At 40.6% G+C, this 21,886-nt stretch overlaps 4 protein-coding genes across 9 annotated transcripts; all 4 read left to right on the top strand.

The window, feature by feature from the left end:
* Positions 1–15: 15 nt before the first annotated feature.
* pbxip1b (pre-B-cell leukemia homeobox interacting protein 1b) lies at positions 16–9,527 on the top strand. Of its 5 annotated transcripts, none has more exons than XM_068324703.1 (11): positions 16–222; positions 2,236–2,309; positions 2,772–2,847; positions 3,014–3,093; positions 4,053–4,437; positions 5,282–5,527; positions 5,660–5,683; positions 6,020–6,072; positions 6,211–6,318; positions 6,676–6,766; positions 7,039–9,527. In XM_068324703.1, the coding sequence occupies exons 2-11, from the start codon at positions 2,262–2,264 to the stop codon at positions 8,568–8,570; spliced, it is 2,643 nt and encodes an 880-aa protein (XP_068180804.1). In that variant the 5' UTR covers positions 16–222; positions 2,236–2,261; the 3' UTR covers positions 8,571–9,527. The 5 variants fall into 5 exon arrangements, with proteins under 5 accessions (XP_068180804.1, XP_068180803.1, XP_068180801.1 ...); XM_068324702.1 differs by having other exon boundaries at positions 7,036–9,527; XM_068324700.1 differs by having other exon boundaries at positions 17–222; positions 6,676–6,910.
* A 1,405-nt stretch (positions 9,528–10,932) lies between these two features.
* Positions 10,933–12,782, top strand: LOC137602111 (protein S100-A11-like). The gene is made up of 3 exons (XM_068324713.1): positions 10,933–11,053; positions 11,154–11,308; positions 12,523–12,782. Exons 2-3 carry the CDS (start codon positions 11,180–11,182, stop codon positions 12,655–12,657), a joined length of 264 nt encoding a protein of 87 aa, XP_068180814.1. The 5' UTR covers positions 10,933–11,053; positions 11,154–11,179; the 3' UTR covers positions 12,658–12,782.
* Positions 12,783–13,556: 774 nt separating this feature from the next.
* On the top strand, positions 13,557–18,592 carry si:ch211-105c13.3 (uncharacterized protein LOC325758 homolog). The gene is made up of 3 exons (XM_068324712.1): positions 13,557–13,696; positions 17,907–18,026; positions 18,130–18,592. Exons 2-3 carry the CDS (start codon positions 17,907–17,909, stop codon positions 18,298–18,300), a joined length of 291 nt encoding a protein of 96 aa, XP_068180813.1. The 5' UTR covers positions 13,557–13,696; the 3' UTR covers positions 18,301–18,592.
* A 136-nt stretch (positions 18,593–18,728) lies between these two features.
* On the top strand, positions 18,729–21,262 carry LOC137602109 (protein S100-A1-like). Of its 2 annotated transcripts, none has more exons than XM_068324711.1 (4): positions 18,729–19,284; positions 19,505–19,700; positions 20,501–20,663; positions 20,757–21,262. In XM_068324711.1, the coding sequence occupies exons 3-4, from the start codon at positions 20,502–20,504 to the stop codon at positions 20,919–20,921; spliced, it is 327 nt and encodes a 108-aa protein (XP_068180812.1). In that variant the 5' UTR covers positions 18,729–19,284; positions 19,505–19,700; position 20,501; the 3' UTR covers positions 20,922–21,262. The 2 variants fall into 2 exon arrangements, with proteins under 2 accessions (XP_068180812.1, XP_068180811.1); XM_068324710.1 differs by having other exon boundaries at positions 19,456–19,700.
* The last annotated feature ends 624 nt before the right edge of the window (positions 21,263–21,886 follow it).

Below are 21,886 nucleotides of genomic sequence, written 5' to 3'. Positions count from 1 at the left end.
TGCGCCTGTCAGTCAAGGGTGAGGAACCACGACTCCATAATGCCATTGGCCCTGCTGGCGGACGAGAGGCGGTACTACAGTGAACACTGTCTGTGATTGGACACCGACTGTGGAGATATGGTCAAAGTTTTTAAATTAAATGGAAAGACTCAAAAGCAGCAGCTGTACATCAGACTGTCGGTTCTGGATTAAAGTGGTGGACTACGGCAATCGTAACCTGGTGTAAGGATATAATTTGCAAGTGTTATCGCTAAAAGCGGAACGTCTATTCTGTTGTTCTTCCATGACGTCGAAGTTGTCTTTTTTTCCTCACTTTTTCCTGTTTACTTAATGGCTGTTATAGCTGCATTTGAATTTGTTTTGTTTTTTTCTACCTTGATCGAAACCGTTTGTGAGTTAGCTTGCTAATGCTGACCTTCAACACACAAACACGTAATTTTTTTTAAATTTTTGTTGCTATTTTAGTTGCTGTTTTATCTGCTCTCTCTACTTTCCTAACAGTGTATAACAGTACAACAGTTTATTGACCTGGTTTCGTTGTGGACGATGCTGTGTTTTTGTTAACCATCTGGTTATGGTGCGTTCACAGACTGTACTAATGGCCGTTCTGGGTTTATTCTCTTGACCTTTTTTGGTCATTTCCTCCTGCTGTGACCAAGATAACAATAAAAGCGGCATTCACTTTTATTTGGCTGTTCAAAATTTAGTGTGGCGGCTGTTGTCGATTATACATCATCTTAATTGTTTTAGGGTGACAAATTTAAAACGTGGAGACTGCTAATATATAAAGTTATAATTAAATGTGACTCCAAACCTAGAGGTTTGCATGTTAAATCAGATATTACTAATAAAGGTAAGAGTATAAGAGCAGTCCTTGTGACAGTGAAATTAAATTTCTCTGTTAAATGCCTTTTGGTTTTGTCTACATTCAGAATAATCCTTTAAACACTGTCCTTAGAATACATTTCTGCCTCTGTTGTGCTCCCTATGGCAATCTACATGCTCCCTCTTTCTGTCTCTAGTCAATCTCATGGTCGCTATATTTAGCTGGTATCATTTTAAGCCATTCCACTATATGCTCCACGGTGCCCTAGGCTAGATTCGGAAGACCCCTCTTGGGAGGCACTCAATTAGGAGAACTAAATTGTGGAGCTGGGAGAGAATTGAATTTGGGGAGTGAAGTGTGTCATTACCCAGATGATATGGTATTAACTTGAGTGGTAAGAATTGTTCTGTCTGAGGTTAAGACAAGTCAAGTCAGTTTTGTATGTAAAGCCCAAAATCACTCATCAGACTACCTCCTTGAGTTGTGCTCTCTATGCAGTGTTTGAAACCCTCTGTCTTCCAGCTCTCTATTCGAGAGAAGGAAAAAAAACAACAACTATCCAGCTGATGAAAGCCAGACAAAATCTGAATCTCTGTCATGGCTCCTTAAATTTGAAAGGAGAGACTTCACAGCTGTATTACCTGACACCTGTGGGGAAAATGAAAAGTTAGTCTGTGTTTCATCGTAAGTCATTTCAGCATTTATTAGATGGAAAAACAACTGCACCAAATGTTTATCTTATTGTAAAATGTGTACTTTTTAAAGTGCAAAGTCAAACATTAGGTACATTATTTGCAGAATTATATATTAATGGAACAATGGCTTTAAACCCCCATTCTGCTATTTGTATACCTAGAATAGTGCTAACCATAGTTACCCATGTGTCTGCCAAAACATTTCCCAGTTAGACTAAAGCAAGGGAACCAAAGACACCCACAAACTACTAATGAAGAACTGAATGGCCAAAGGAAACTTAACTTCTTGTATACATGAGCAACCCCACCACACGCAATGTTAACACACAAAGCAGTGTGTTAACAACAAGTTACAGTAGCTCCTCTATTGACTGAATGGGTGAGGCTGAAAAGAAAAGGCATGCATTCAAATTTTGTGCATAGGTTAACAGGAGATGTAAATTATGTTGAACTCGACTCTCACACTGTAAAGTCTCATTTGGTAACCTAGGAACGAGACTCATAATGATAACTCTGCTTACTTGGTATTGTTAGCTAAAGTAACTACATTGTTTCAAAAATACTCTTCTTAAAATTTGTGATTTAACCTTGTGGGAAAGTCAAAGACTGATTCAAAACTGAGCAGACCACAAAAGAGAGTAGAAGGTTCATCAGTTCAATCTGAAGTGACCTATGATTCCACTATTAATGTGTTATGTTCCTCTTTTTTTGCAGGAGAAAGGCACAGCCTTTAGGAGGTTATGTCTGGTGGCAGCAGCTTAAACAGCTGGACCATCGTCAGTCCTGAGGTATCACTGCTCAGCAAAGAATACGAGAAACATTAGAATCACTTTACATGACACAAAATAAATGCTTAAACATAAAGAAAAGTATTTTCCCAACTGATGTTCTTTTTGGGTTACCTTATTAGGAGGTAGGTGATAAGAGTTTTTCTTGCAAAGATTATTTTAAGGTGATATACAGTATATCCAAACCTAACTCTCTACACAAGGCTTAAGAACTTGGTCCATTCTGATGCATTACTTATGCAGTTATTTGCAGGGTCTAGGGGATATGTCGTCTTCAAATTAGTTTTATTTTAATTATGATAAAATATTTAATTTGAATTAATTGTGATTTCAACTATCATTCACAAAGCTCAAACAATAAATGATCCATTCAGATTAGCCACAAAAGCTTCATTATAATCCCTGAATGTAGTGTCTGCATTTGTTTTGTTTTGTTTTTTTATTACTGATTTATTGATACAGGAAACTGTTGCTGAAACCCTGAAGCCTTTGGCAAAGGAGGTAGAGCACCATGAGGAAAGCCTCACATCTGAATCAGGTATTTGTCACGATAACGGTGAAACCGTACGCACCACATGACCATATTAAAACATGTTGAATGAAACACGGTGGTGACAAGTAAGTTTAAAGAATCACAAATACAATAAAATGTATTAAGTAGTCCTCTAAAAGTCTCTACTCTTTCCTTGTCTTGTTTTTGCAAGATGAACCAGAGTCTGGGAAGAAGCAGCCAACAGAGTCTGGTGCAGAGTCTGCAGAGGAGCTCTCTGAGGGGGGGCACCAGGTAAGAAAATAAGACTGTCTATAAAGTCATTTTTCTCCATTATAAGCACAACTCAATGTAGAATGGAAATAAGCAGAAAGCAGTGATGTACAAATTATTTTTCAGTTTGTGTTCATTTGTGTTCTTTACAAAGACAAGTTATTCATTGTTCGACCGATCAAGTCATAAAGATGGACTCATTTAGTTTCACAACAAGTTGTTGCGTTCTGATCGCGTATGAAAGGGCACTTTGAGAGACTTGCTCTCAAGCAGAACCAGGATGGGATTCACCTCTTGGGGAAGAAAAGTATGAGCAGTAATTTAACAAATTGTGTCTCAAAATGGAATTGCAAATAAATTAAGGACATCGCCATCTAGTATCAGGGGAAATCTCTGCACAGCCAAAAACCAAGGTTGAACACAGGCAACCAGCTATCTGACATATTCTTACAGAGCCTGAAAACACATAGTTTGATGGTATAAATATCCTCCTGGATTATTGTGGTCATTTTCTGAGCCACAGCTGGTAACTTCCTGTAGTCATAGCTGGTTGCTTAGAAACTGGACCTTGCTAAAAAATAAATAGGTCTAGAAAACAACCTCTTATGTACAAAAGAATGGCTTTTGCAAAACATGTTTATCACATTGTTTTTCACAGATTAACCTAAATCTCAAGAACATATCAAGTAGTGAGCATAGTAGTAGTTCCATTGGACACAGTTTGCTCTTGAACATGAAGATGTGTTTACATTTTTCACATATGTAAAGGGGCTGGTAGAGAATTTGCTTTGTGCTCATCTGAGTCTGGCTGGTTTTAGCATTATAATCACTATGCAGACACAAGAATGGTGGAGCACTTCTCATCTACCTCTGTGCAGAATGTTGAACTGAAATAGGGAAATCATTCAAACCAACAGTTTATAATAGCATAACTAGTCTTTTTTGTAATAAATTCTGACTAGAAAACTTTGTTTACCCAGGTATCACAGGACAGAACGTTAGAGCTGAGTGGACACGCAAGCACAGAGCCAGACACTGTCATCCCTAGAACCATCACTGAAGCCCCTGTTACCACCTCTACAGAAGTACCCAGCGTCCCAGGCGACAATGCCTTCAGCCAGTCAGAGGGCCTCCCCAAGGGCCCACCACAGTCCGACAAGAACCCAGATTCCTTTTCTGATTCCTCCGACCACATAAATCCCTCCTCTGATTCTCCTCCAGCCACACTCCTCAGCCCAGAGACCATTGGTGGGGTGGAGTTCACAAAGCAAGAAAGAAAACTGCATCCGCTTAGTGAGGAGGAACCACTAAAGGGAGATGAGTCATACCTGTCTGAGAGGATCACTGATGGAGAGAAGCAGTCAGGTATGAGCCAGAAGTTAGTCGGTTCTTTGTTGGATTATAAAAGAACAACCCCAAAATCTATGACATGACGTACATGGATCATCACCTACTGTACCTGAATCCTTTCCTTAAGATGTGTGTACTGTTTGTGTTTAAAGTGTTCTTGATGGACCAGCTGGTAGTGGAATTGTTCAGTATCTGAGGCAGGAAGTTGTCTGGAGAGGCTGTGGTTGGTATAATGCAGGGAGCATGATGTGATGGAGACTTTTTTATTTGCATGACACCCTTCAGGATTAAATTGGCTTCCCAGGGACCCAGACTTCTAATGTTTTTTGCAATTTGGTGTTTTAGTCTGCAGCCTGCGTTCTCGTGAGAGCGTTAAAAATGTGGCTTTGTTTTTGGCTGTGTGCTGCAGGATTTTTAGACAGTTCTGTTCACCATCAACGTTTAGTAAGTCTTTTTAGAGCTGTAACAGGGCGTTCTTATTTTCATTATGTGATTCTAAATGTTTTGAACTCTTAATCAATTTCTTCCAGGGTGCCAGTGGTTTGAAAAAAACCTTTTTATTTTAAACTATGTTTGGAAGAATTCATTCAAGATTTAATCTTAAATCGGAGCAATTTAACCACTGTGTCACACAAAATTGAGCCAACAAAGAAATCTTCACTTCTATGATGACTTTTGTTTCATCCTGCATCATCAGACCAGCTTCAGCTCCATGATGCTCTGCTTTCTAACATCAGCCTAAGTTCCATAGAAAATTTATAATCAATTGTCAATTGTTTAAGCCATGGATGTAAATCTCTAAAAATATATATATATATATATATATATAAACTGCAACCTTTTCCCTCCACTCCTCCAGAATCTCCTGTGGATTCAGAGGTTGTGGACCAGAGGACTGATAAGACAGGAGAGGAGTTGGAGCCACAGGTTAGGAGAAGAAGGTCTCTCCTAGCTGCTCTGGACCGGATCGGAAGGGCAGAAGAGGAAGAGGAAGTAGATGAGGAGTTTCAGCTTCCACAACAACAGGAAGACAGCGGGTTGTCACTGAACAAGTGCATCCTGGGTGCTTTGATTTTATTAGGTCTCGGCACCATTTTTTTCTCAGGTAGGCATCTCCACATCCCCTGTTGAGACAATAAAAAGCCCTTCTGTTTTAATTCTCAAGAATTTTAAAATGTTAAATGAGTTAAAGGAATTGATGAGTTTAGAAGTGTGCTGAGGTTTATTATACCTGCAGGTGTCTTCATGGACCTGGATGAGGGTAGGCTGGGTGTGAATGTGTGTGTGAGTGAATGAGTGCCTGTTTGCTCAAAGCATGTGATTGCATGTTTTTTAATGTGTGCGTAAGAGAGAAACCCTTTTATACAGATTAACCTTGGCATAAATATTCAGCATCATAAAGAGTTAAAGTCAAATCAGAAGAACATTTTGTGCATGATGGTGTGCAGAGTATGAAAGGTATTGTAGAAAACCTGATTGTTTATCCGATAGGTGTGCTTTTTTCATTAATATGCTGTAGTTGAAAGCTTCTGTTTGTTTTCTCTGATGGTGTAATGTTCACATGAACTCAGTTACGCTTGGTATCAAACTTTTGCAGAGAGTGATTTGGGTACAAGTGTGCCGAGAGACACAGCGGTACCAGAAAAACAGGTCAGTGACGCCAATTTGTCACTTTTTTTTTTGTCGTCTTTTTTTCTGCGCAAAAACTTTATTCTACGTAAAGTCATTTTGTGTGTGACCTTTTTTCTTACATTTTGTCCTTTTGTCACTTGTCCAATGTTGTTACAGGAGTGGCTCAATCCAGACGTTTCTCCAGTAGATGCTGACGATGCAGACCCTCAAAATAAGTTAGTTCAGGGGAATGAGCAAATTTCTGCACTGGAAGCCCAACTTCAGGTGTGACTCCATTGTCTCTGGCGTCATGACTTTTGCATTTCTTTTCATACTTTATCATTGCACACGTAACTTATTTATAATAATTATGCACCGGTAAAGTATGCATTTCTGTTGATTGATTAAAAGTATGGGATTTTTTTTCATTAAATAGACGGTTTGTGGCTTTTTTACAAGGCTGGAATGGATTAAACTGATTTTAGTTATTTTCAATGGGGATACGTTTGACTTATGGGTTGTTTGATTTACGAGCTCACTGACGGAACAGTATAACCGTATATACACGTACAAAAATGACTGCACATCTATCCGTAAGAAAGACTCTCACTGTAACATTTTCAATTATTCTTTTTGAAACAGGCACAGATAGCAGAGCTAAATGAGGCCAAGGGACAAGCAGCTGAGGGAGCAAAGGAGCGGCTCCGGTGGGAGGAGGTGGAAAAGGAAAACAGTATGTTGAAGCAAGAGATGGCGTCTCTCCCTGTCCTTCAGAAAGAAAACGAGAAGTTGAAGAGAGAGCTGGATTCTGTCGTAGCCCTAAAAAAAGAACTAGAAACACTGAGATCCACTGTGCCTGAAATAAAACACTCCTCAGGTATAGGAGGGAGTGGGGGGGTAGATGATGGAGGTGGATGACAGTTAATAGAAGCTAGGGAATTTCTTTTTTTATATTATATTTCTTCTTCATCCATGTGTGATGTTTTATTGTGTTTCCTTCAGCAGCTCATGAAGATGTTCATGTGGCTGTGAATCCCTCTGCAGCGCTCCCTAGTGGCCAACCAGAGGACAGCATGACTGGCACAGCTGTATTCACACAGGAACAGCCTAGAAAACCACAGAAGAATCAGACTGAGAAAAATAGAGATGTGAAGAAGGGTGGACATGACATCAGAGAGAAAGAAGGGAAAGAGAGAAAGAAATCTAAATGGAAAGAAGGAGAAGAAAAAAAGCACAAAGAGAGAGGGAAGTCAGAGTGGAAAAATGGAAGGCATGAACAAGGAAAGTTTGTCCAGGAGAAAGATAAGGAAGGCAAGCAAAAGGGGCAGAGCGGTGAAACGAAACAATGGAAGGTAGAGGACTGGAAGAAGGATAAGTCAAGGAGAGGTGATCAAGGGAAGTCATGGAAGGACAGGGAAGGCAAGAAGGAGTGGAAGGAAAAGAATGATAGAAAATGGATAGATGAGAAAGACTGGAAGAAAACAAAGCATGAGAAAGTGGATGAGGGTAAACATTGGAGGGTTGAGGAGGACAAGAAGGTTTGGACAGTGAGAAAAGAACATGGAGAGAGGCACAGGAGCAGGGACGAATGGAAGGGAGAGAAGGAGTGGAAGAAAGGGAAAGATGGCTACAAAGAAAGTGGCAAAGATAAATGGGAGAAAAAAGAATATAAAGAGAAGGGAGAGAAAAAAGAGTGGAAGAAAGACAATGACTTCAGGGGTGAAAACAAGGATTATAGTAAAGAAGGAAAGTGGAAAGGTGAACGAAAACAATGGGAAGAGAATAAAAATCATGGTAAAGAAAATGAGGGGAAGGATGTGAGGAAACAGTGGAATGGGAATGAGTGGAAAGGTAAAAGCAGTAACAACGACAAGGAATGGAAGCGGAAAGGGTGGGAAAAGAAGGAAGAGCAGCCGAAGAGAGGAGGAGAGACAGAAAGGAAAGATTGGATCAAGGACAAGACGAGCTCCCAGAAACACACAGAGCAGAAATTCAGCAGCGATCACAGCCATGAGAAGGAACACGTGTGGGGCGACAGGAAGCCCGTCCACACACATGTTAAACCCTCGCTGAAGCAGCCCGAGTACTGGATCCATCAGCGCCAGCGCTTCCTGCACAACCCCAAGTCCCCCCAGGGTTGTGACTCAGTGGAGACCTGCGCTGTGGCCGAGGGGCTGCTCCCCGTCCCCCTCCCTGAGTTTGAGGTCATCCTTCAAACGTACCTAGCTAAGGCAGAGGAAGCAGGGGTGGAAGCCTCCGTGAGAGAGGAGCTCAGAAATCTGGCAACCGAATTCTTCAAGGACGGAGTCTTCGTTCACGACCGGATGAGCTTTCAGGATTTTGTAGAAGATCTGGGAGACGTTTTGGAAGATATGGTGGAAGGAGATGATGAAGAAGAGGAGGACAGCGACATAGAAGAAGACATGGAGGAGTTTGAAAGAGCAGTCATGAAAAAGTTTTCAGTACCAGGATTTGGAGTGAAAGAGAAGAGATCCAAAGGGGAGTGGAGGAAGGAGAGCGGGCGAGGCCACGGCTGATGGGGCGATGGAACCAGACGTGACTGATGAGGGGGTATTTAAAGGGAACATTTATAATGGGCAACAAATGCTCACATGTGCACACACACACACTACCCTGCTTTCACAAGGGCATCCATCTGTTAAACTTAGCATTTAATTTCATTGTTGTGGGTCATAGATACGATTTGTGTGTTTGCATGCACTGAAGTGCTTAAAAATACATGTCGATATCTCCTCTGTAGGGGAGATAAAACCTGTTGGATTGGGTTGGGTGTTCGTTTGCTTTGACTCTCGTGCAAGGATAGACACTTTATAGTCTGTTATACACACACACACACACACACCACACCTCTTAACTCTGCAAACAACTGTGCACTGTTCTCTTTCACTGATCAGGCATGTGCTGACAGCACTCTGTCATGATCTCAGTAGCTTAGCCTTACTTTCCTTAGAATCACCTCGTATTTAGTCACTACTTGAACTGCTTTGAAGACGTGGAGTGAACACGTCAAGAGGGTTTAAGAATTAATGGCTGAAGATTTATAGAAACCTGTGTCAATTTTCGTACGAATTTCTGTACATATTGTGTAAAAATTAAGAACTGTGCTGTATTGCAGAAAGAAATATTTAACTTATTTTATAATAATTTGTCTTAATATAAGCCGACAAACGGTTGAAACGTGTTGAACATATGTTTCTTTTCGGGTACAGAATTCACCTTGTGCACTAAGACTCCTTTGTTTCCCATGTTGTTCATTGTTTGTGATTACTGTAGTTTGTTGTTAGCATGTTTTCTCTGCTATTTGTTTACACACTGACCTTTGAAATGCTCTTGATACAAGGGCCACATAGCTATATTGTCCATTTGTTACAGCAGAGCTGCACATAGGAGAACCTCTTGTCATAAGAATGCTTGTATATGACCCTTATCACTGTCTTAAGATCAGAAAAATAAAATTTGCTGAATACCTGTGACGAAGTTGGTTTTATTTCCTTTTTTCTTGCGTCATGTCATAGACTTTTCTGATCTTCAAACAACGCTATTTTGAAATATTTTATTAGACATCTTTTTAAAGTTTTCATGTTAATCTGATTTTTATGATTTTTGACAAGTTTTTATTATGTGGATGCATTTATGGGTGTTTTAAAAAGTTCCCCTAAGTACTATTGAAGGTCACTGAAATCTCTAAAAGATTACCTCTGCTGTCAGATACAACACAAGTGTGTGTGACTTCAGGGACATTTTTCCTGCTGACCTTTCCATTTACATTTTCCAAATCTGGGTGGAACAATGGGTGGATGATTGATGCAAGATGAGAAAAGGGAGAAAATAATTGCAAAGCAGTGAGTTTTGTTCTTAATATTTAGTCACTCATTGTGTTTTCTGTCATTATTCTGGCAGGTTAAATATTCAACTTCTTATACACTGCATGTCTGAATTCTCTGCAGATTCAGGATGTACATACTTCGTCACTCGCAACAAGGCGAGACACCAGGGCCCTGCTGCACCTTCTGCTGCTCCTCATAATGTGTAACTACTGCACTGTTAAAGCTAACAGAAGCACACATAAAATCTATACTGGTGCCTTTGTTGTAAAGTAATGACTTGTGTGAGTTTGCCTTTCTGGAGAGCATTTCCTTCTATGTTGTGAAACGCTTACCAAGGAAACGAATGGAGAAACTTAAGTCATAGAGCTGTCAGTAAGTTTAATCAATGAATTATCTTTAGACACAAACACACTTCTCAGCATCACTCACAAGACATGAACCTGAAGATGGCTCGCAGCACAGAAGGTCCTGATACTGCCCCACCCTGAAAGCCGTTATGTGTGTTGGTAGCTGCAGTCTCCTCCTCAGTGATGCCGTAAGCGGTGGATGTTTGGATGATGAGGCCGATGTGCTTGTTAGCCCCAAATGTCTCCCTAATATGCCAATCGTGCACATGCTGTCAGAGCTTCGCATTAAATGACAGGACTTCTCTGAAGTGAAACCCATGTGCCTCATTCTCAAGTTTTTACAGCACAGCCTGGATAATTAAACCTGATTTAGTGCTTTATTTTTTGCTCGCTACAGTTTTTCGCTCCCATTTTCACACTCATGGATAGAGAAGAAAAAAATACGAGACTTGCATTAGCCTGCGCTGCGTAGAACATTAAACAGTGATGCACTCACACTGCAATAGATTTAACGTCCCTTAACTTTGTCAGTCTGAGTTAGTCTGCTTTGTATGAAGTGATTCATCCTGTAATAACTAACTTCTTCCTGAGACCAGTAACTTGTTGAAATTATTTTTGTGAATCCAATCACATCATGGAAAAAAGTCGGGCCTTGTTTGGGAATAGTTTACTTTTTCACTGGTTGCAATGAATGTTGTATGGAAACACAATCTGTGAGTGAACAGAAAGAAGTGAATGATTGATCTGATCTTCAGGAGACATTGGTTAGAAATAGAGCAGGGAGGTTGATGCCTTAACAACTTTCTCACAAACATACCTGACCTGGTGAGTCTGTGTCGTGTTCAGTTAGAAGTGCTGTCGCTTCTCTTTTATCTGTTATATCAACAATGTTTATTTTTATGTTTTCATAAAATATTGGCTGAAGATCTTCACTCTGCAACTCTTCTTGTAATGGAGTCGGCTATCAGTGTCCTGGTATCCCAGTTTAAGAAGTACGCTGGAACGGATGGTTCCTCCGACACACTGAGCAGAGATGAATTCCACAGACTGGTCAAATCACAGCTCCCTCACTTTGTTGAGGTAAGGATATGGTGATGCTTGAGGGAACGTGTAAATTTCATCGCATAGTGAACCTACATTTTTTGGTTCAGAACTATGTCACCAAACCAACAATGATTTGAAGTGTTTGCATCTTCTTTATCAGTAGAATACAGATCTGTTGCTGCACAAAAATCCAATCTCGTTTTCTACCATGAAGTTGAACACATGGACATAGCTATTTACTCCAGGACTTACAACTGCACCAAAAGTGTTTTACCCTGTGACTGAAAATATCTATAGAAACTCACCAAGCTGTTCTGACTTATCATCTTTAAGTAGTACTGGTTATGCAGGATTAGAGATATAGATTTTAAGGAATGAAGGACTTTGGGGCTTAGGAAGGATTCTAGAAATGGACAAAAACTTGTTGCATTTTGTGTTTTCATGGTTGTGCTTGATCATGCCAAAAACAAAAGAGAATCAACAGCCTGAACTGTAGATGAATGTTTTAAACATACTTTTCAGTTAAACTGACTCGTAACAGTTTAAAGGGTATTTTACATTTGCTGTGAATCTCTTTAAAAAGGAAGGCTTCCTCTGGTTTAGTTCATACTGAGATGTCATGTGGAGGGCACACTGGCCCTTTTAGCTCCAACCATATAATTAGCTTCTGACTTCTCTTAAAAGGACCACTTGTGTTTTTTATAGAGGGACTTTTCAACGCATGTGGTCTGCTTATACTTGTTAGTAACACCACAGCACTTCAAAATAATTTACTCTGCCTTTCCTCTCTGTTTCTAGCAGTTCTTGAATCTCACTTTGGGTCAATATCTAGCTGCTTTTAATGTTTCCCACATATCAGTTTGTCAGAAACAAAGAATTACCGCCACACTTCAGAGAGACAAAGGTTTCACTACTAATCATCTTTTGTAATATTCATGTTTGATCAAAGCCCAAAGCCCAATTGCAACCAATCCTCTGGCTTGTCTTAAAATACACAGCTCCCCTTTTTTCAAGTGTGGAAAATTCCACACGTTTCCGCTCAGACTAAGACGTCGTCCTCCCGGTGGCCACCAGATGGCAGCAGAGCTGCACGTCCCCGCTGATGCTGCACGCAATTATTGAAGCGGTGTACGTGCCAGTGGTGTCAGCTTGCCTCCAGTTCATCGCCCCACACACACAACCAATAATATCCCTCTAAACTCCCTCCACTGTTTTTACTCCCTGATCCTGTATCTTTCTTTTTCCTGCAGAATGCCGGCGATCCCACAACCACTGACCTGCTCATGAGGTCATTGGACAGGAACAATGATGGAGAGCTCAACTTCCTGGAGTTCTGGCAGTTGATTGGGCACCTGGCATGCAAACAAGGAGGGTTCAGCCAATAGAATGCCCTTAGATACTCTGACAGTTCCATGCGTGTTACCGACTTGACTGCAAAGGCGTTCTTTTTGAGGAAAATAGGAAGGAAGCCAAATAAAGAAACTAAACCCAAAACCTGTTTCAGTTTTTTTTTAACCTTAAATCCTTTACTTCTGCCAAAGTGCTACAGAGGTTATGACAGAATAAAAATGTCAGCAGTGTTAAAAGTCGGTCCAAGCTTCTTATCGACACACACGCACACCCACACCCACAGAAACACTCACAGCTGCTCGCAGTTAAAGGGAGGTTGATAAAGGGAATAGAGGATACGCTAAAAAAAAGAGAGAGAGAGAGAGAGAGAAGAGAATGGGAGTTGTTATTGTGCATTCTTGGCTCATCTTTTTGCAGAATACACCCGATAGTGTTCAGTCATCCCTATCAGGAACACGACAAGGGGTGTGTTGTTGTTGTTGTTGTAATCTTCATTAACGCGACTTCATAAAATAAATAAATCGTGTTTTTTGCAGCTCATAGCCTCACTTTTTAAAAAAAACAACAACAACGGTGTTTCTTTAGTTTATAGTAAACACTATTTTTTCATTCTTTACATAAGGGAATAAAGTTGCAGGGTGTGGCTTGAAGACATCTGTCTGTTAGGAAAGCTGTGGATACGCGCGCACTTCTGAGTGCGCGCTTCTTCTCACGTTTAAAAAGTGACAAAAATGCACAAATGAACATCTGACTTACATTTAGGAGAGAGAGAAAAAAACCACATAAAGACATTAGTTTGATCTCGTCGTGAGGACTGTCTCTGGGGTCCTGGAGTTCAGAACAGTGGTAACAGAATGTTGCTGAAAAACTGTAGCGTTGCCGAAGCTGCGCCTCTTTCCACATTCCTCCTCTCCCAGGCACACGCCCTATGACAAAGAAAAAAAACTGAGGAGTGAGAAGTAAAATCACGGAAAAGATATGTGTTGCTGCTTATTCCTCTGAAGAGGACGATCTACGACAGACAAGGAGCGTCCAGTAAAATAAACTTCTGTCTTTTGTTCTCCTGTCCTAAAGGTGAGTCACATTTTTTCTGCGTATGGGCTTTGTGCGCAGTTTTTCCTCTGAGCACTGCTGTGTGCATTAATTTGTTGAGTTACTGGTTTAAAGGGAAAACGATCGGTTTGTCTTTTTTTTTTCCTTCTCTTCACTGTGTCATGAATTTTGCATAATTAGCTACAGTATTTGTCATGACCCATCTTGGTGGCCACGGGAATCAGGTTCTCTTTGGTAACTGAACCCCAGTCCCTTTACACTTCCAGGGAAACATGAGTCTCCAGTCACGTTTACTTATTAATTTGCTACGTGTCACTCCTGCCTCTGGCCGCTCTACAAATTGTCAGGATTAGTTAGAGCTAAATGTAAATGTGGGCAACGGGCATCTCTTTTACGCACGGCGCTCCTATGCGCCGAATCCATTCCCGCCCCGTTTGGATTAGACTCTTATAATTCTGCAACACTTGATGAAAGTGAGACAAATATTTATTTATTTTTTTACCCTTTTATGGCTCAATGTGGAGAAAATAATGACCAGGGCAATGACTTACATGCATGCGGAGGAAGTGCAGCAGACACACCTTAGCGCAAACAACCCTGATAGGGTGGAGCTGGTTGTTCACTCGCTTTTAATCAATGATCGTGAACAATCAGGCCACACAAGTAGTTTTTGGTCAATCCAAGAATGTCGATTCACTTATGAAACTTAAACACTGAGCATTTGAATGCCGCTGGGTGGACTGGTTTGGCTGGGTGGTCATACCTGAACCACCTGTAAACTGGTTTGTACTTGTCGAGCCTCGGAGGTAGTTTGTACGACTGAAACTTTCATTGCTCAGAAACCGTCTTGCCTAGGAGATTTATTTGGGAGGAACCACGTGAAGTATGAGTCATGTGAACGGAGATCTCTCCTTCAGGGCCTTCCATTCAAATATTAGGAGACGTTGACAACATAGAGCACAGTTTGTGCACAATATGGCACATTTCTGGTTCAATCTAGCAGATTTGCCAAGAAGGCTGCAGAAAAGTTGGAGACAAAATTTGAAAAGAGAGAGAAAGAGAGTCTGCAGTAGGGGTTGCTCATGGAGACAACAAATGGGTTATTGGGTTATTTTTGTCATTCTGCCAGGTATCAGATTCCTGAATTTGACATTCCGTAACTTCATGCTAACGCAACCTGCTAAAGTGAAGCACTGAAAACCAGTGACACAAGGATCATAAGTAAGGAACAGGACAGTCAACTAAGAAATAACTTCAAATCACATTAGTATTTTCCGATCCATGTTTCCTTGAGACATACTGCATAGTTTTACAACTGGGGAAGCTTCGAAAATATCCAAAAGCAGACAGAAAACTGTGGTCAACCTGGTGGTAATCCTCAGAAACAGATACATACTGGTTTATTTTGTCTCAGGCCAGGGGAAAATGAGAATCGCTGCACCTTGTGTCTCGTACAAAATTCCAGTAAAACAGCAGGAAAACCACCAGAATAGCAAATCAAATAACACTGTGGACCCCACAAGAATTCATTGTGCTTGAGTCATTGTAATCACCGTCTGACAGGAGCAGGAGTTCTGAGCTGACACTCCCAGTCTGGCCACCTCTTGTACTCCTTATCAAACAGACTGTGTTCCTCACAAACCATTAGTGTTTCTGGGGCCTCCCAGTTCCAACTGGCCTCTATTTGGTGTCACATTTATCTCATTACACTCAGGGGATGAGCTAATGGGCGGTGGCCTGTTGGGCGTTCTGATTTATGGACCGTAGCACTAGAAACACTCCGATGCAGGCCGGCCTGCTCGCATGCTGCTGTTTGTTGTGCAGAGGAAGGTGTTGGGACAATTATAGTAACCCATTAAATAATAATGAACAGCACACTGATGACAGATGCTGGCTTGTTCAGAGGAAAGAGTTGTGTGTGCACCCTGGCGTCCATGCCATTGTGTGTGTATGTGTGTGTGTGTGTGTGTGTGTGTGTGTGTGTGTGTGTGCTGGCATGCTACTGTAAGGAGACATGAAACAAAATCCAGGGTTTGGATGCCTGCTCTCCCCTCACCCAGTAATTAGGTTAATGCAACAGAAGTCCTAATTGGCATTGTGCTTCTTTGGATATGTGTGTGTGTGTGTGTGTGTGTGTGTGTGTGTGTGTGTGTGTGTGTGTGTGTGTGTGTGTGTGTGTGTGTGTGTGTGTGTGTGTGTGTGTGTGTGTGTGTGTGTGTGTGTGTGTGTGTGTGTGTGTACAGTGTGGGCATTGAGGTGTGGCATCTGTGTCAGATGGGAGATTCACCAGCGTCTACAGTTACTCCAACAACATCACCACAAGCAGTCATCATCGTGATCCGTCATGTGCTCCTTCCTAGAAGCTGCCAAAAAGTGGAAACCGTAAAGCAAGGCATTTATTCAGGCCTTTTATTTTGCGAGTGGTTGCCTGGGAGAGCTTCATTATTGACACAACAGGCAAAATGAGAGTAGAAAAACAGAGTGATCCCTGTGTTGGCTGAACTATATGTCAGGATAAAGGAATCATTCGGAATCACTACTGTAGGCAAAGGTTGTTCCATAAGTCATCGAGAAACAACTTTGACTTTTTAAATTTTTTTTAAATGTGCTTGATTGGCATTCAAACTCTAATCAAAAATCTTCTGAGTTAAACTGAATTCCGTTGACTGTGTCACATGACTCTCAAATTACATAAATGAACAAATCCAGTTCAAACCATTTAAATCAAAGGATTGTTTAGTTAACTTCCATCATCTGAGATTGGATCAAATTGCACTTAATTACTTGATGTTAACTTTACGTATGAAGGAGTTTGATTCAGGGAACTGTTAATTTAGTGATGCTACAATAATAATAATTTACTAATTTGTCACTGACAAAGAAAACATTGGGAATATTTTCATTAAGTTTCATTATTATACACAAAACAAACTTCATCTCATACTTCATCCGATAAACAAACAGCATACTGTCTACTCAATAGTATTGTAATAAACTACTCTGTACTACTGCAAAACCTGTGAATATATTATCCAGTATATTTCATGTAAAAAACTATTTAAAAACAGCCTGATCAGGTAGTTGATAAGTGTTTCTGATTTTGTCTTCAATCATTTTACTTATATAATTATATATAATAGTATAATAGTGATAGCCTTTTTGAGTTATCCTAAGAATGTGACTTTTTAAATACATAATTTGTGCAAATTTTTTAATACATAAGATTTTTAATCTGTGTTTTACTTGTAACATTAAGTATTTTTGACGTCACGTCAATAGTAGCTCTGAATGTTTTCTCTACCAATGTGTATTTAAGATGCCAGCATATAGTATATAATGCAGAAGAACCTTTTTAACCATTAGTACACAAGATAATAACCACTGAAATGTATTTTACACTAACAGGAATTCATCTGTGTACAAATTCTGGAATATTATCTGATTTACTAACTAATAACTGGCTAACATCAATAATGTAACAGACATCATGGTTTAGGCTCCGTGGAAATTGTATTGATTATTACAATGTAATTTGGAAATGGAAATCATTTTGTCTTATTTTTCCACGAGATCTTCATCATCGCTCTTCAGTTTGTATTAGTTGACATATTTGCGGCGTTGCTCTGGATCACAGCCCGCGGTGTGTCTCTAGTGTGAGGGCAAGTGTGCTGCAGCAGACGGGCAGCAAGCAGAAACCTGAACCGGTGGACTCCCACCGGTTTGTGGGGATCAGATGTCCTCTGTCAGAGATCACAGCTCCCATTGTGCTTACCTAAGAGACTCTCCTCCTCCCCCCTCTCTGTCTATCTCTCTAAGGGCCTTCAGGCTCTGTGCTGACATCAGTTTCGTTCTCATCTTTCTCACGTTTACATTCAGAAGACATGTCAAGACACGATTACAAGATATGATCCCTCAGATACCAAAGACTCTACTTTTGTCTTCCTCCTTGCGTAATTTATTTTACGTCATTGTTTTCCCTTCAATAATACAGTAAAACACCAACAAATGAAGTGGATAAATAAAACCTTTAAATAATCAGAGATTTGTACGACTGTACAGAGAATCAGTCAAACAATAATGAAACATTTCATCTGTTAAGAACACAGCAAAATATATCTTCATTTAATTCACTGCAACCCAAAAACAGTTTATGACAGATATGGTATTGGGTTTCCACCTCCTCCATTCAGTTTTTAGAAGATGTTTTCCCTTTTTCTCTTCTTCTCTAGAGATGGAGGACGCTATCAAGAAACTGGTGACTACATTTCTTAGCAGTAGCAAAGGAGGAGAAAACCTCAGCAGTCGTGCCTTCCAGAATCTAGTGTCCAAGCAGCTTGGTGGCATCATGGAGGTAAGGAACCACCCCGGAGTCATCAGTAAGTGTTTACTGACTGATTCATTGATGACTGTATTATTTCTAACCATGTTTCCATCTGTGTATCCTGTGTGTTCAGAATACTAACAGCACCTCCGCCATTAAGGAAATGCAACAAGGACTGGACGCGAACAACGATGGAAAAGTCAGCTTCTCGGAGTATCTCAACCTGATTGGCTACTTGGCGAAATCCCTCAGTGAGGCGGAAACCAATAAGAATAAGGGTGCAAGCAATCCAGAGGCTTCATAGGTTCTTATGATGGTTCAGTGTTTTGGGGATCAGCAAAATCTTCTTTTTTTTTTTGGCAGTAATATCCTTAAATATAATTTCCAAATTGTCAAACATCATGTACACTTGCTTTACAACATGTGATATCCTTTACATGTATAACGCTCTGAATAACGACTCACTGTCTGTCCACACAATTTAACGGTCCCCTCTGTAAAGGACACATTGAAGGACTCTGACCTGGGAGTAGCTTTGATCACCAATTACTTGTAAGCTCTCTGTATTTTCAAAATAAAAGCTTTATACCATGCAACTATTTTTTGTGTCATTTTTAAATAAACACAGAAAAGATTATTTTTGAATCTGTCTCTTTGTCGTTATTTTGTCTTAAACTTGGTGAAAGGCCGGGTCTATGTTCAGAGTAGACCCACTGAATTAAAATGGAGACAATTTTGGGGGGTTTTTGTGATTTTGTTTTTTACACATAATCCTCCATTAAAACTCCAGCATTTGTTTCTCTGCTATGAGCTGACATCGTACGGCTGTGATGGTCCCTGCTCCTGCCATAGTTACCAGCAACACTTTCTAAATATAGCTGTGATATCCTCGCCTAATCAAACCCAACAGCCTTTATATGCATCAGCTCCTGCAACAAGATCCTGTGATGCTGTGTGCGCTTCCCATTGTGCTCCTCCATCCACTCTGCAACACTAGACATACACACATATGGTACATACACACTGTGCCACCCCACTCACTGACACAGTATACCGCAGCAAAAAAACAAATAAGCAAAAAAAGATGCTGACTGATCCAGGATAGTAAATTTAAAGAGAATCCATTCAAGAGTTTGTTATTTATGGTGGATTTTAATTTACTCTACTTTTCATGCAATTTTGCATTCCTCCTAAACTTTTCCTTTCTTTTTTGATATACAGAATAAAACTTTTGGCCAAAAATGTAGATGCAATCTACCATAAGAGTAATGAGCTGCATCCAAGCTCTGTAAGTGATATTCCATTCTCACTTGTTCACACTTGTCCAGATACAAAAGTTGCTCCAACTCTTCGCTCATCTGTCACACATCACACAAACTGATATTAGAGAATATGAACAGCACACTATACATGTTTACCTCACGTTTTGCTAAAGTGTTATTAATGCTTTTTATTGGAGGGGGGGATTCTGTCATTGAAGGTGAAGCAGATGTCTGTTGTGTAAACAGAGAGGAAGATGGAAAGAAGAGGGATGGAAAGAAGGAGAGGTGCAACATGTGGAAGTAAGCAGAGAAGAAGAAGGGATGAACAGAGTGGGTGGGGTAAGAGATGTATTTAAGGAGTCGCTCCCCTCATCCTCCCCATCAGTCGTTTTTGCCTCCTCTATCCTCACCTGACCAGCAGGAACCATCATCATCGACTCAGGTAAGAAATGAAGACGGAGATATTTAGAGATGTTTAGTCATGCAGGTACAGAACCAAGATGAGGGTGAAAATCAACAACATAGATGGGATTTTCTTGATAACTCATAGATTTATCTCAGTCAGGGCATTTGAAAAATGTCTGATCATTGCTTGTTTCATGACAATTTGAAGACATTTTACTCACAACGACGGGCGGATGCATGATGTGATTGACACGACATGTCTTCACAGTTCAAAGGTGCAGCAGGTTGAAGAAAGTCACAGACTTACACCTGTCTTCTGTGTTTCCTGCCATCCGGTACAGATAAATAAAGTAGGAGCCAGATCGGATTGCCTTCATGTGTTCTAGTTACATGTCCTCCACTGGTTGGGCTGTTTACCAGCTTAGAGTTTCCCTCTTATCAGCTGGCTCATATGTCCAGCTAGCGACTGTCTGAAGTTCTCTCCAAGGGCACCGCGACAACAAGTAGATTTAGATTTCGGTTTATCTGGAGCAGAATCTTATCGGGTCGGCTCGCTGAGAGGAAATACTCCTGATTAGGAACCAGAGAGAACTGAGCCAATAGTCACTAGATAAATATCCTCAGGCACCAAGTAGATCAATCAGAAGCCTTGGGCATGGTATTGTAGCCTCCTTTTCAGTTTTCCATGCATCTGTCAGCCACTTATTCCAGCAGGTCCAAGATAAAAAGGAATATAACAGTTTTTACCCTTATTGATTTGACTTTTGTGTAGTACCTGTGGGAATAAGAACTTTGTAGGACAACTTTTACTATCTTTACTACTGCCTCTTTCTGCAGAATGTCTTTGCCCAAATCAGAGAACGCCTCCACCCTGGAGAGCGCCATGCAGCTCATGATACAAACCTTCCACAAGTACTCTGGAAACGAGGGGGATAAATACACACTGAGCAAGGCTGAGCTGAAAGAGATGCTGACCTCAGAGCTCGGAAACTACCTGGGGGTAAGGAGATGCATCCTGAAAGAGATGCATACACAAAATCCATGAATTAGAATCAGCTTGTATATCTATCTGTTTTATATCCTCACATGGCAGAATGCTCAGGATAAGGAGGCGGTGGATAAGGTGATGGGAGATCTGGATTCCAACAATGACGGGGAGGTAGATTTCACTGAATTCATCATACTGGTCGGAGCGCTTACCGTGGCTTGTAACGACTTCTTCCTGGAGTACAATGACAAGCAAGAGAAGAAGAATTGAAAATGCTTTTGGAACAGACGCCTTCTTTGCAATCCCACCAGCTCCAGAGAGGACAGGAGAGAACACACGCATAGGATGTCCTCCCATGGACTTCATGAGCACAAATACACACACATACATATTTTATTGTCAATTAAATGTTGTGTGTTTGTGTAATTTATCTGAAATGTCCATGCGTTCCCAACTAACTGCTAATTGGAATTCTGGAGAGTTTAAATAAGTTAAATAAATTTTGACACCTGTTATTATTGAATATGTGAATATATCCCTATTTCTTTTTTTCTTCACACGTATTTTACAACACATGCAAGAAAAATAATATCTCCCTGGAAAAAAATAAATGTGACCTTTACTCTAATGTCGACTGTAGTTTTTACAGGAGTTATAGCAGGTGGTGACCATTAGGGGGCAGCAAGAGGCTCTAAATTTAGTCCAGTAGATCTGACAGAGGATCGTTAATATTACCTGTCAGTGATTAATTCCAGCAGTGCACATTGAGCTTCTCTTTCAATTGTGTCCATGTTCATCCAACTGCACCAAAAAAATAAGTCGCTTACAGCTTGGTAACATCTATACCCATAATCCTATATTTAGGCAGCATAATAAGAACTTTGGCCAAGGCCGACACCCATGATTGTTAAAAGTCTGTTGTCCCAGGAAAAAAAAACATTACTGGTACGTGAAGTTTTGTGTGTGTGTGTGTGTGTGTGTGTGTGTGTGTGTGTGTGTGTGTGTGTGTGTGTGTGTGTGTGTGTGTGTGTGTGTGTGTGTGTGTGTGTGTGTGAAAAGGAAGCTAACAGCCTCTATATTCGAAAGCCAGGAAACACCTTTTTCTTTCCATCTATCATCAATTCATAGTAAGTTTGTGTAACAGTGATTTATAGACAGGTTATGTGTGTGTGTGTGTGTGTGTGTGTGTGTGTGTGTGTGTGTGGGTGTGTGCGCGCGTGCGTGTGTGTGTGTGT

Source organism: Antennarius striatus, chromosome 9 (assembly GCF_040054535.1).
Source record: "Antennarius striatus isolate MH-2024 chromosome 9, ASM4005453v1, whole genome shotgun sequence".
NCBI classification, from domain to species: Eukaryota; Metazoa; Chordata; class Actinopteri; order Lophiiformes; family Antennariidae; genus Antennarius; species Antennarius striatus.
This window is presented reverse-complemented; position numbering and strand designations above follow the sequence as displayed.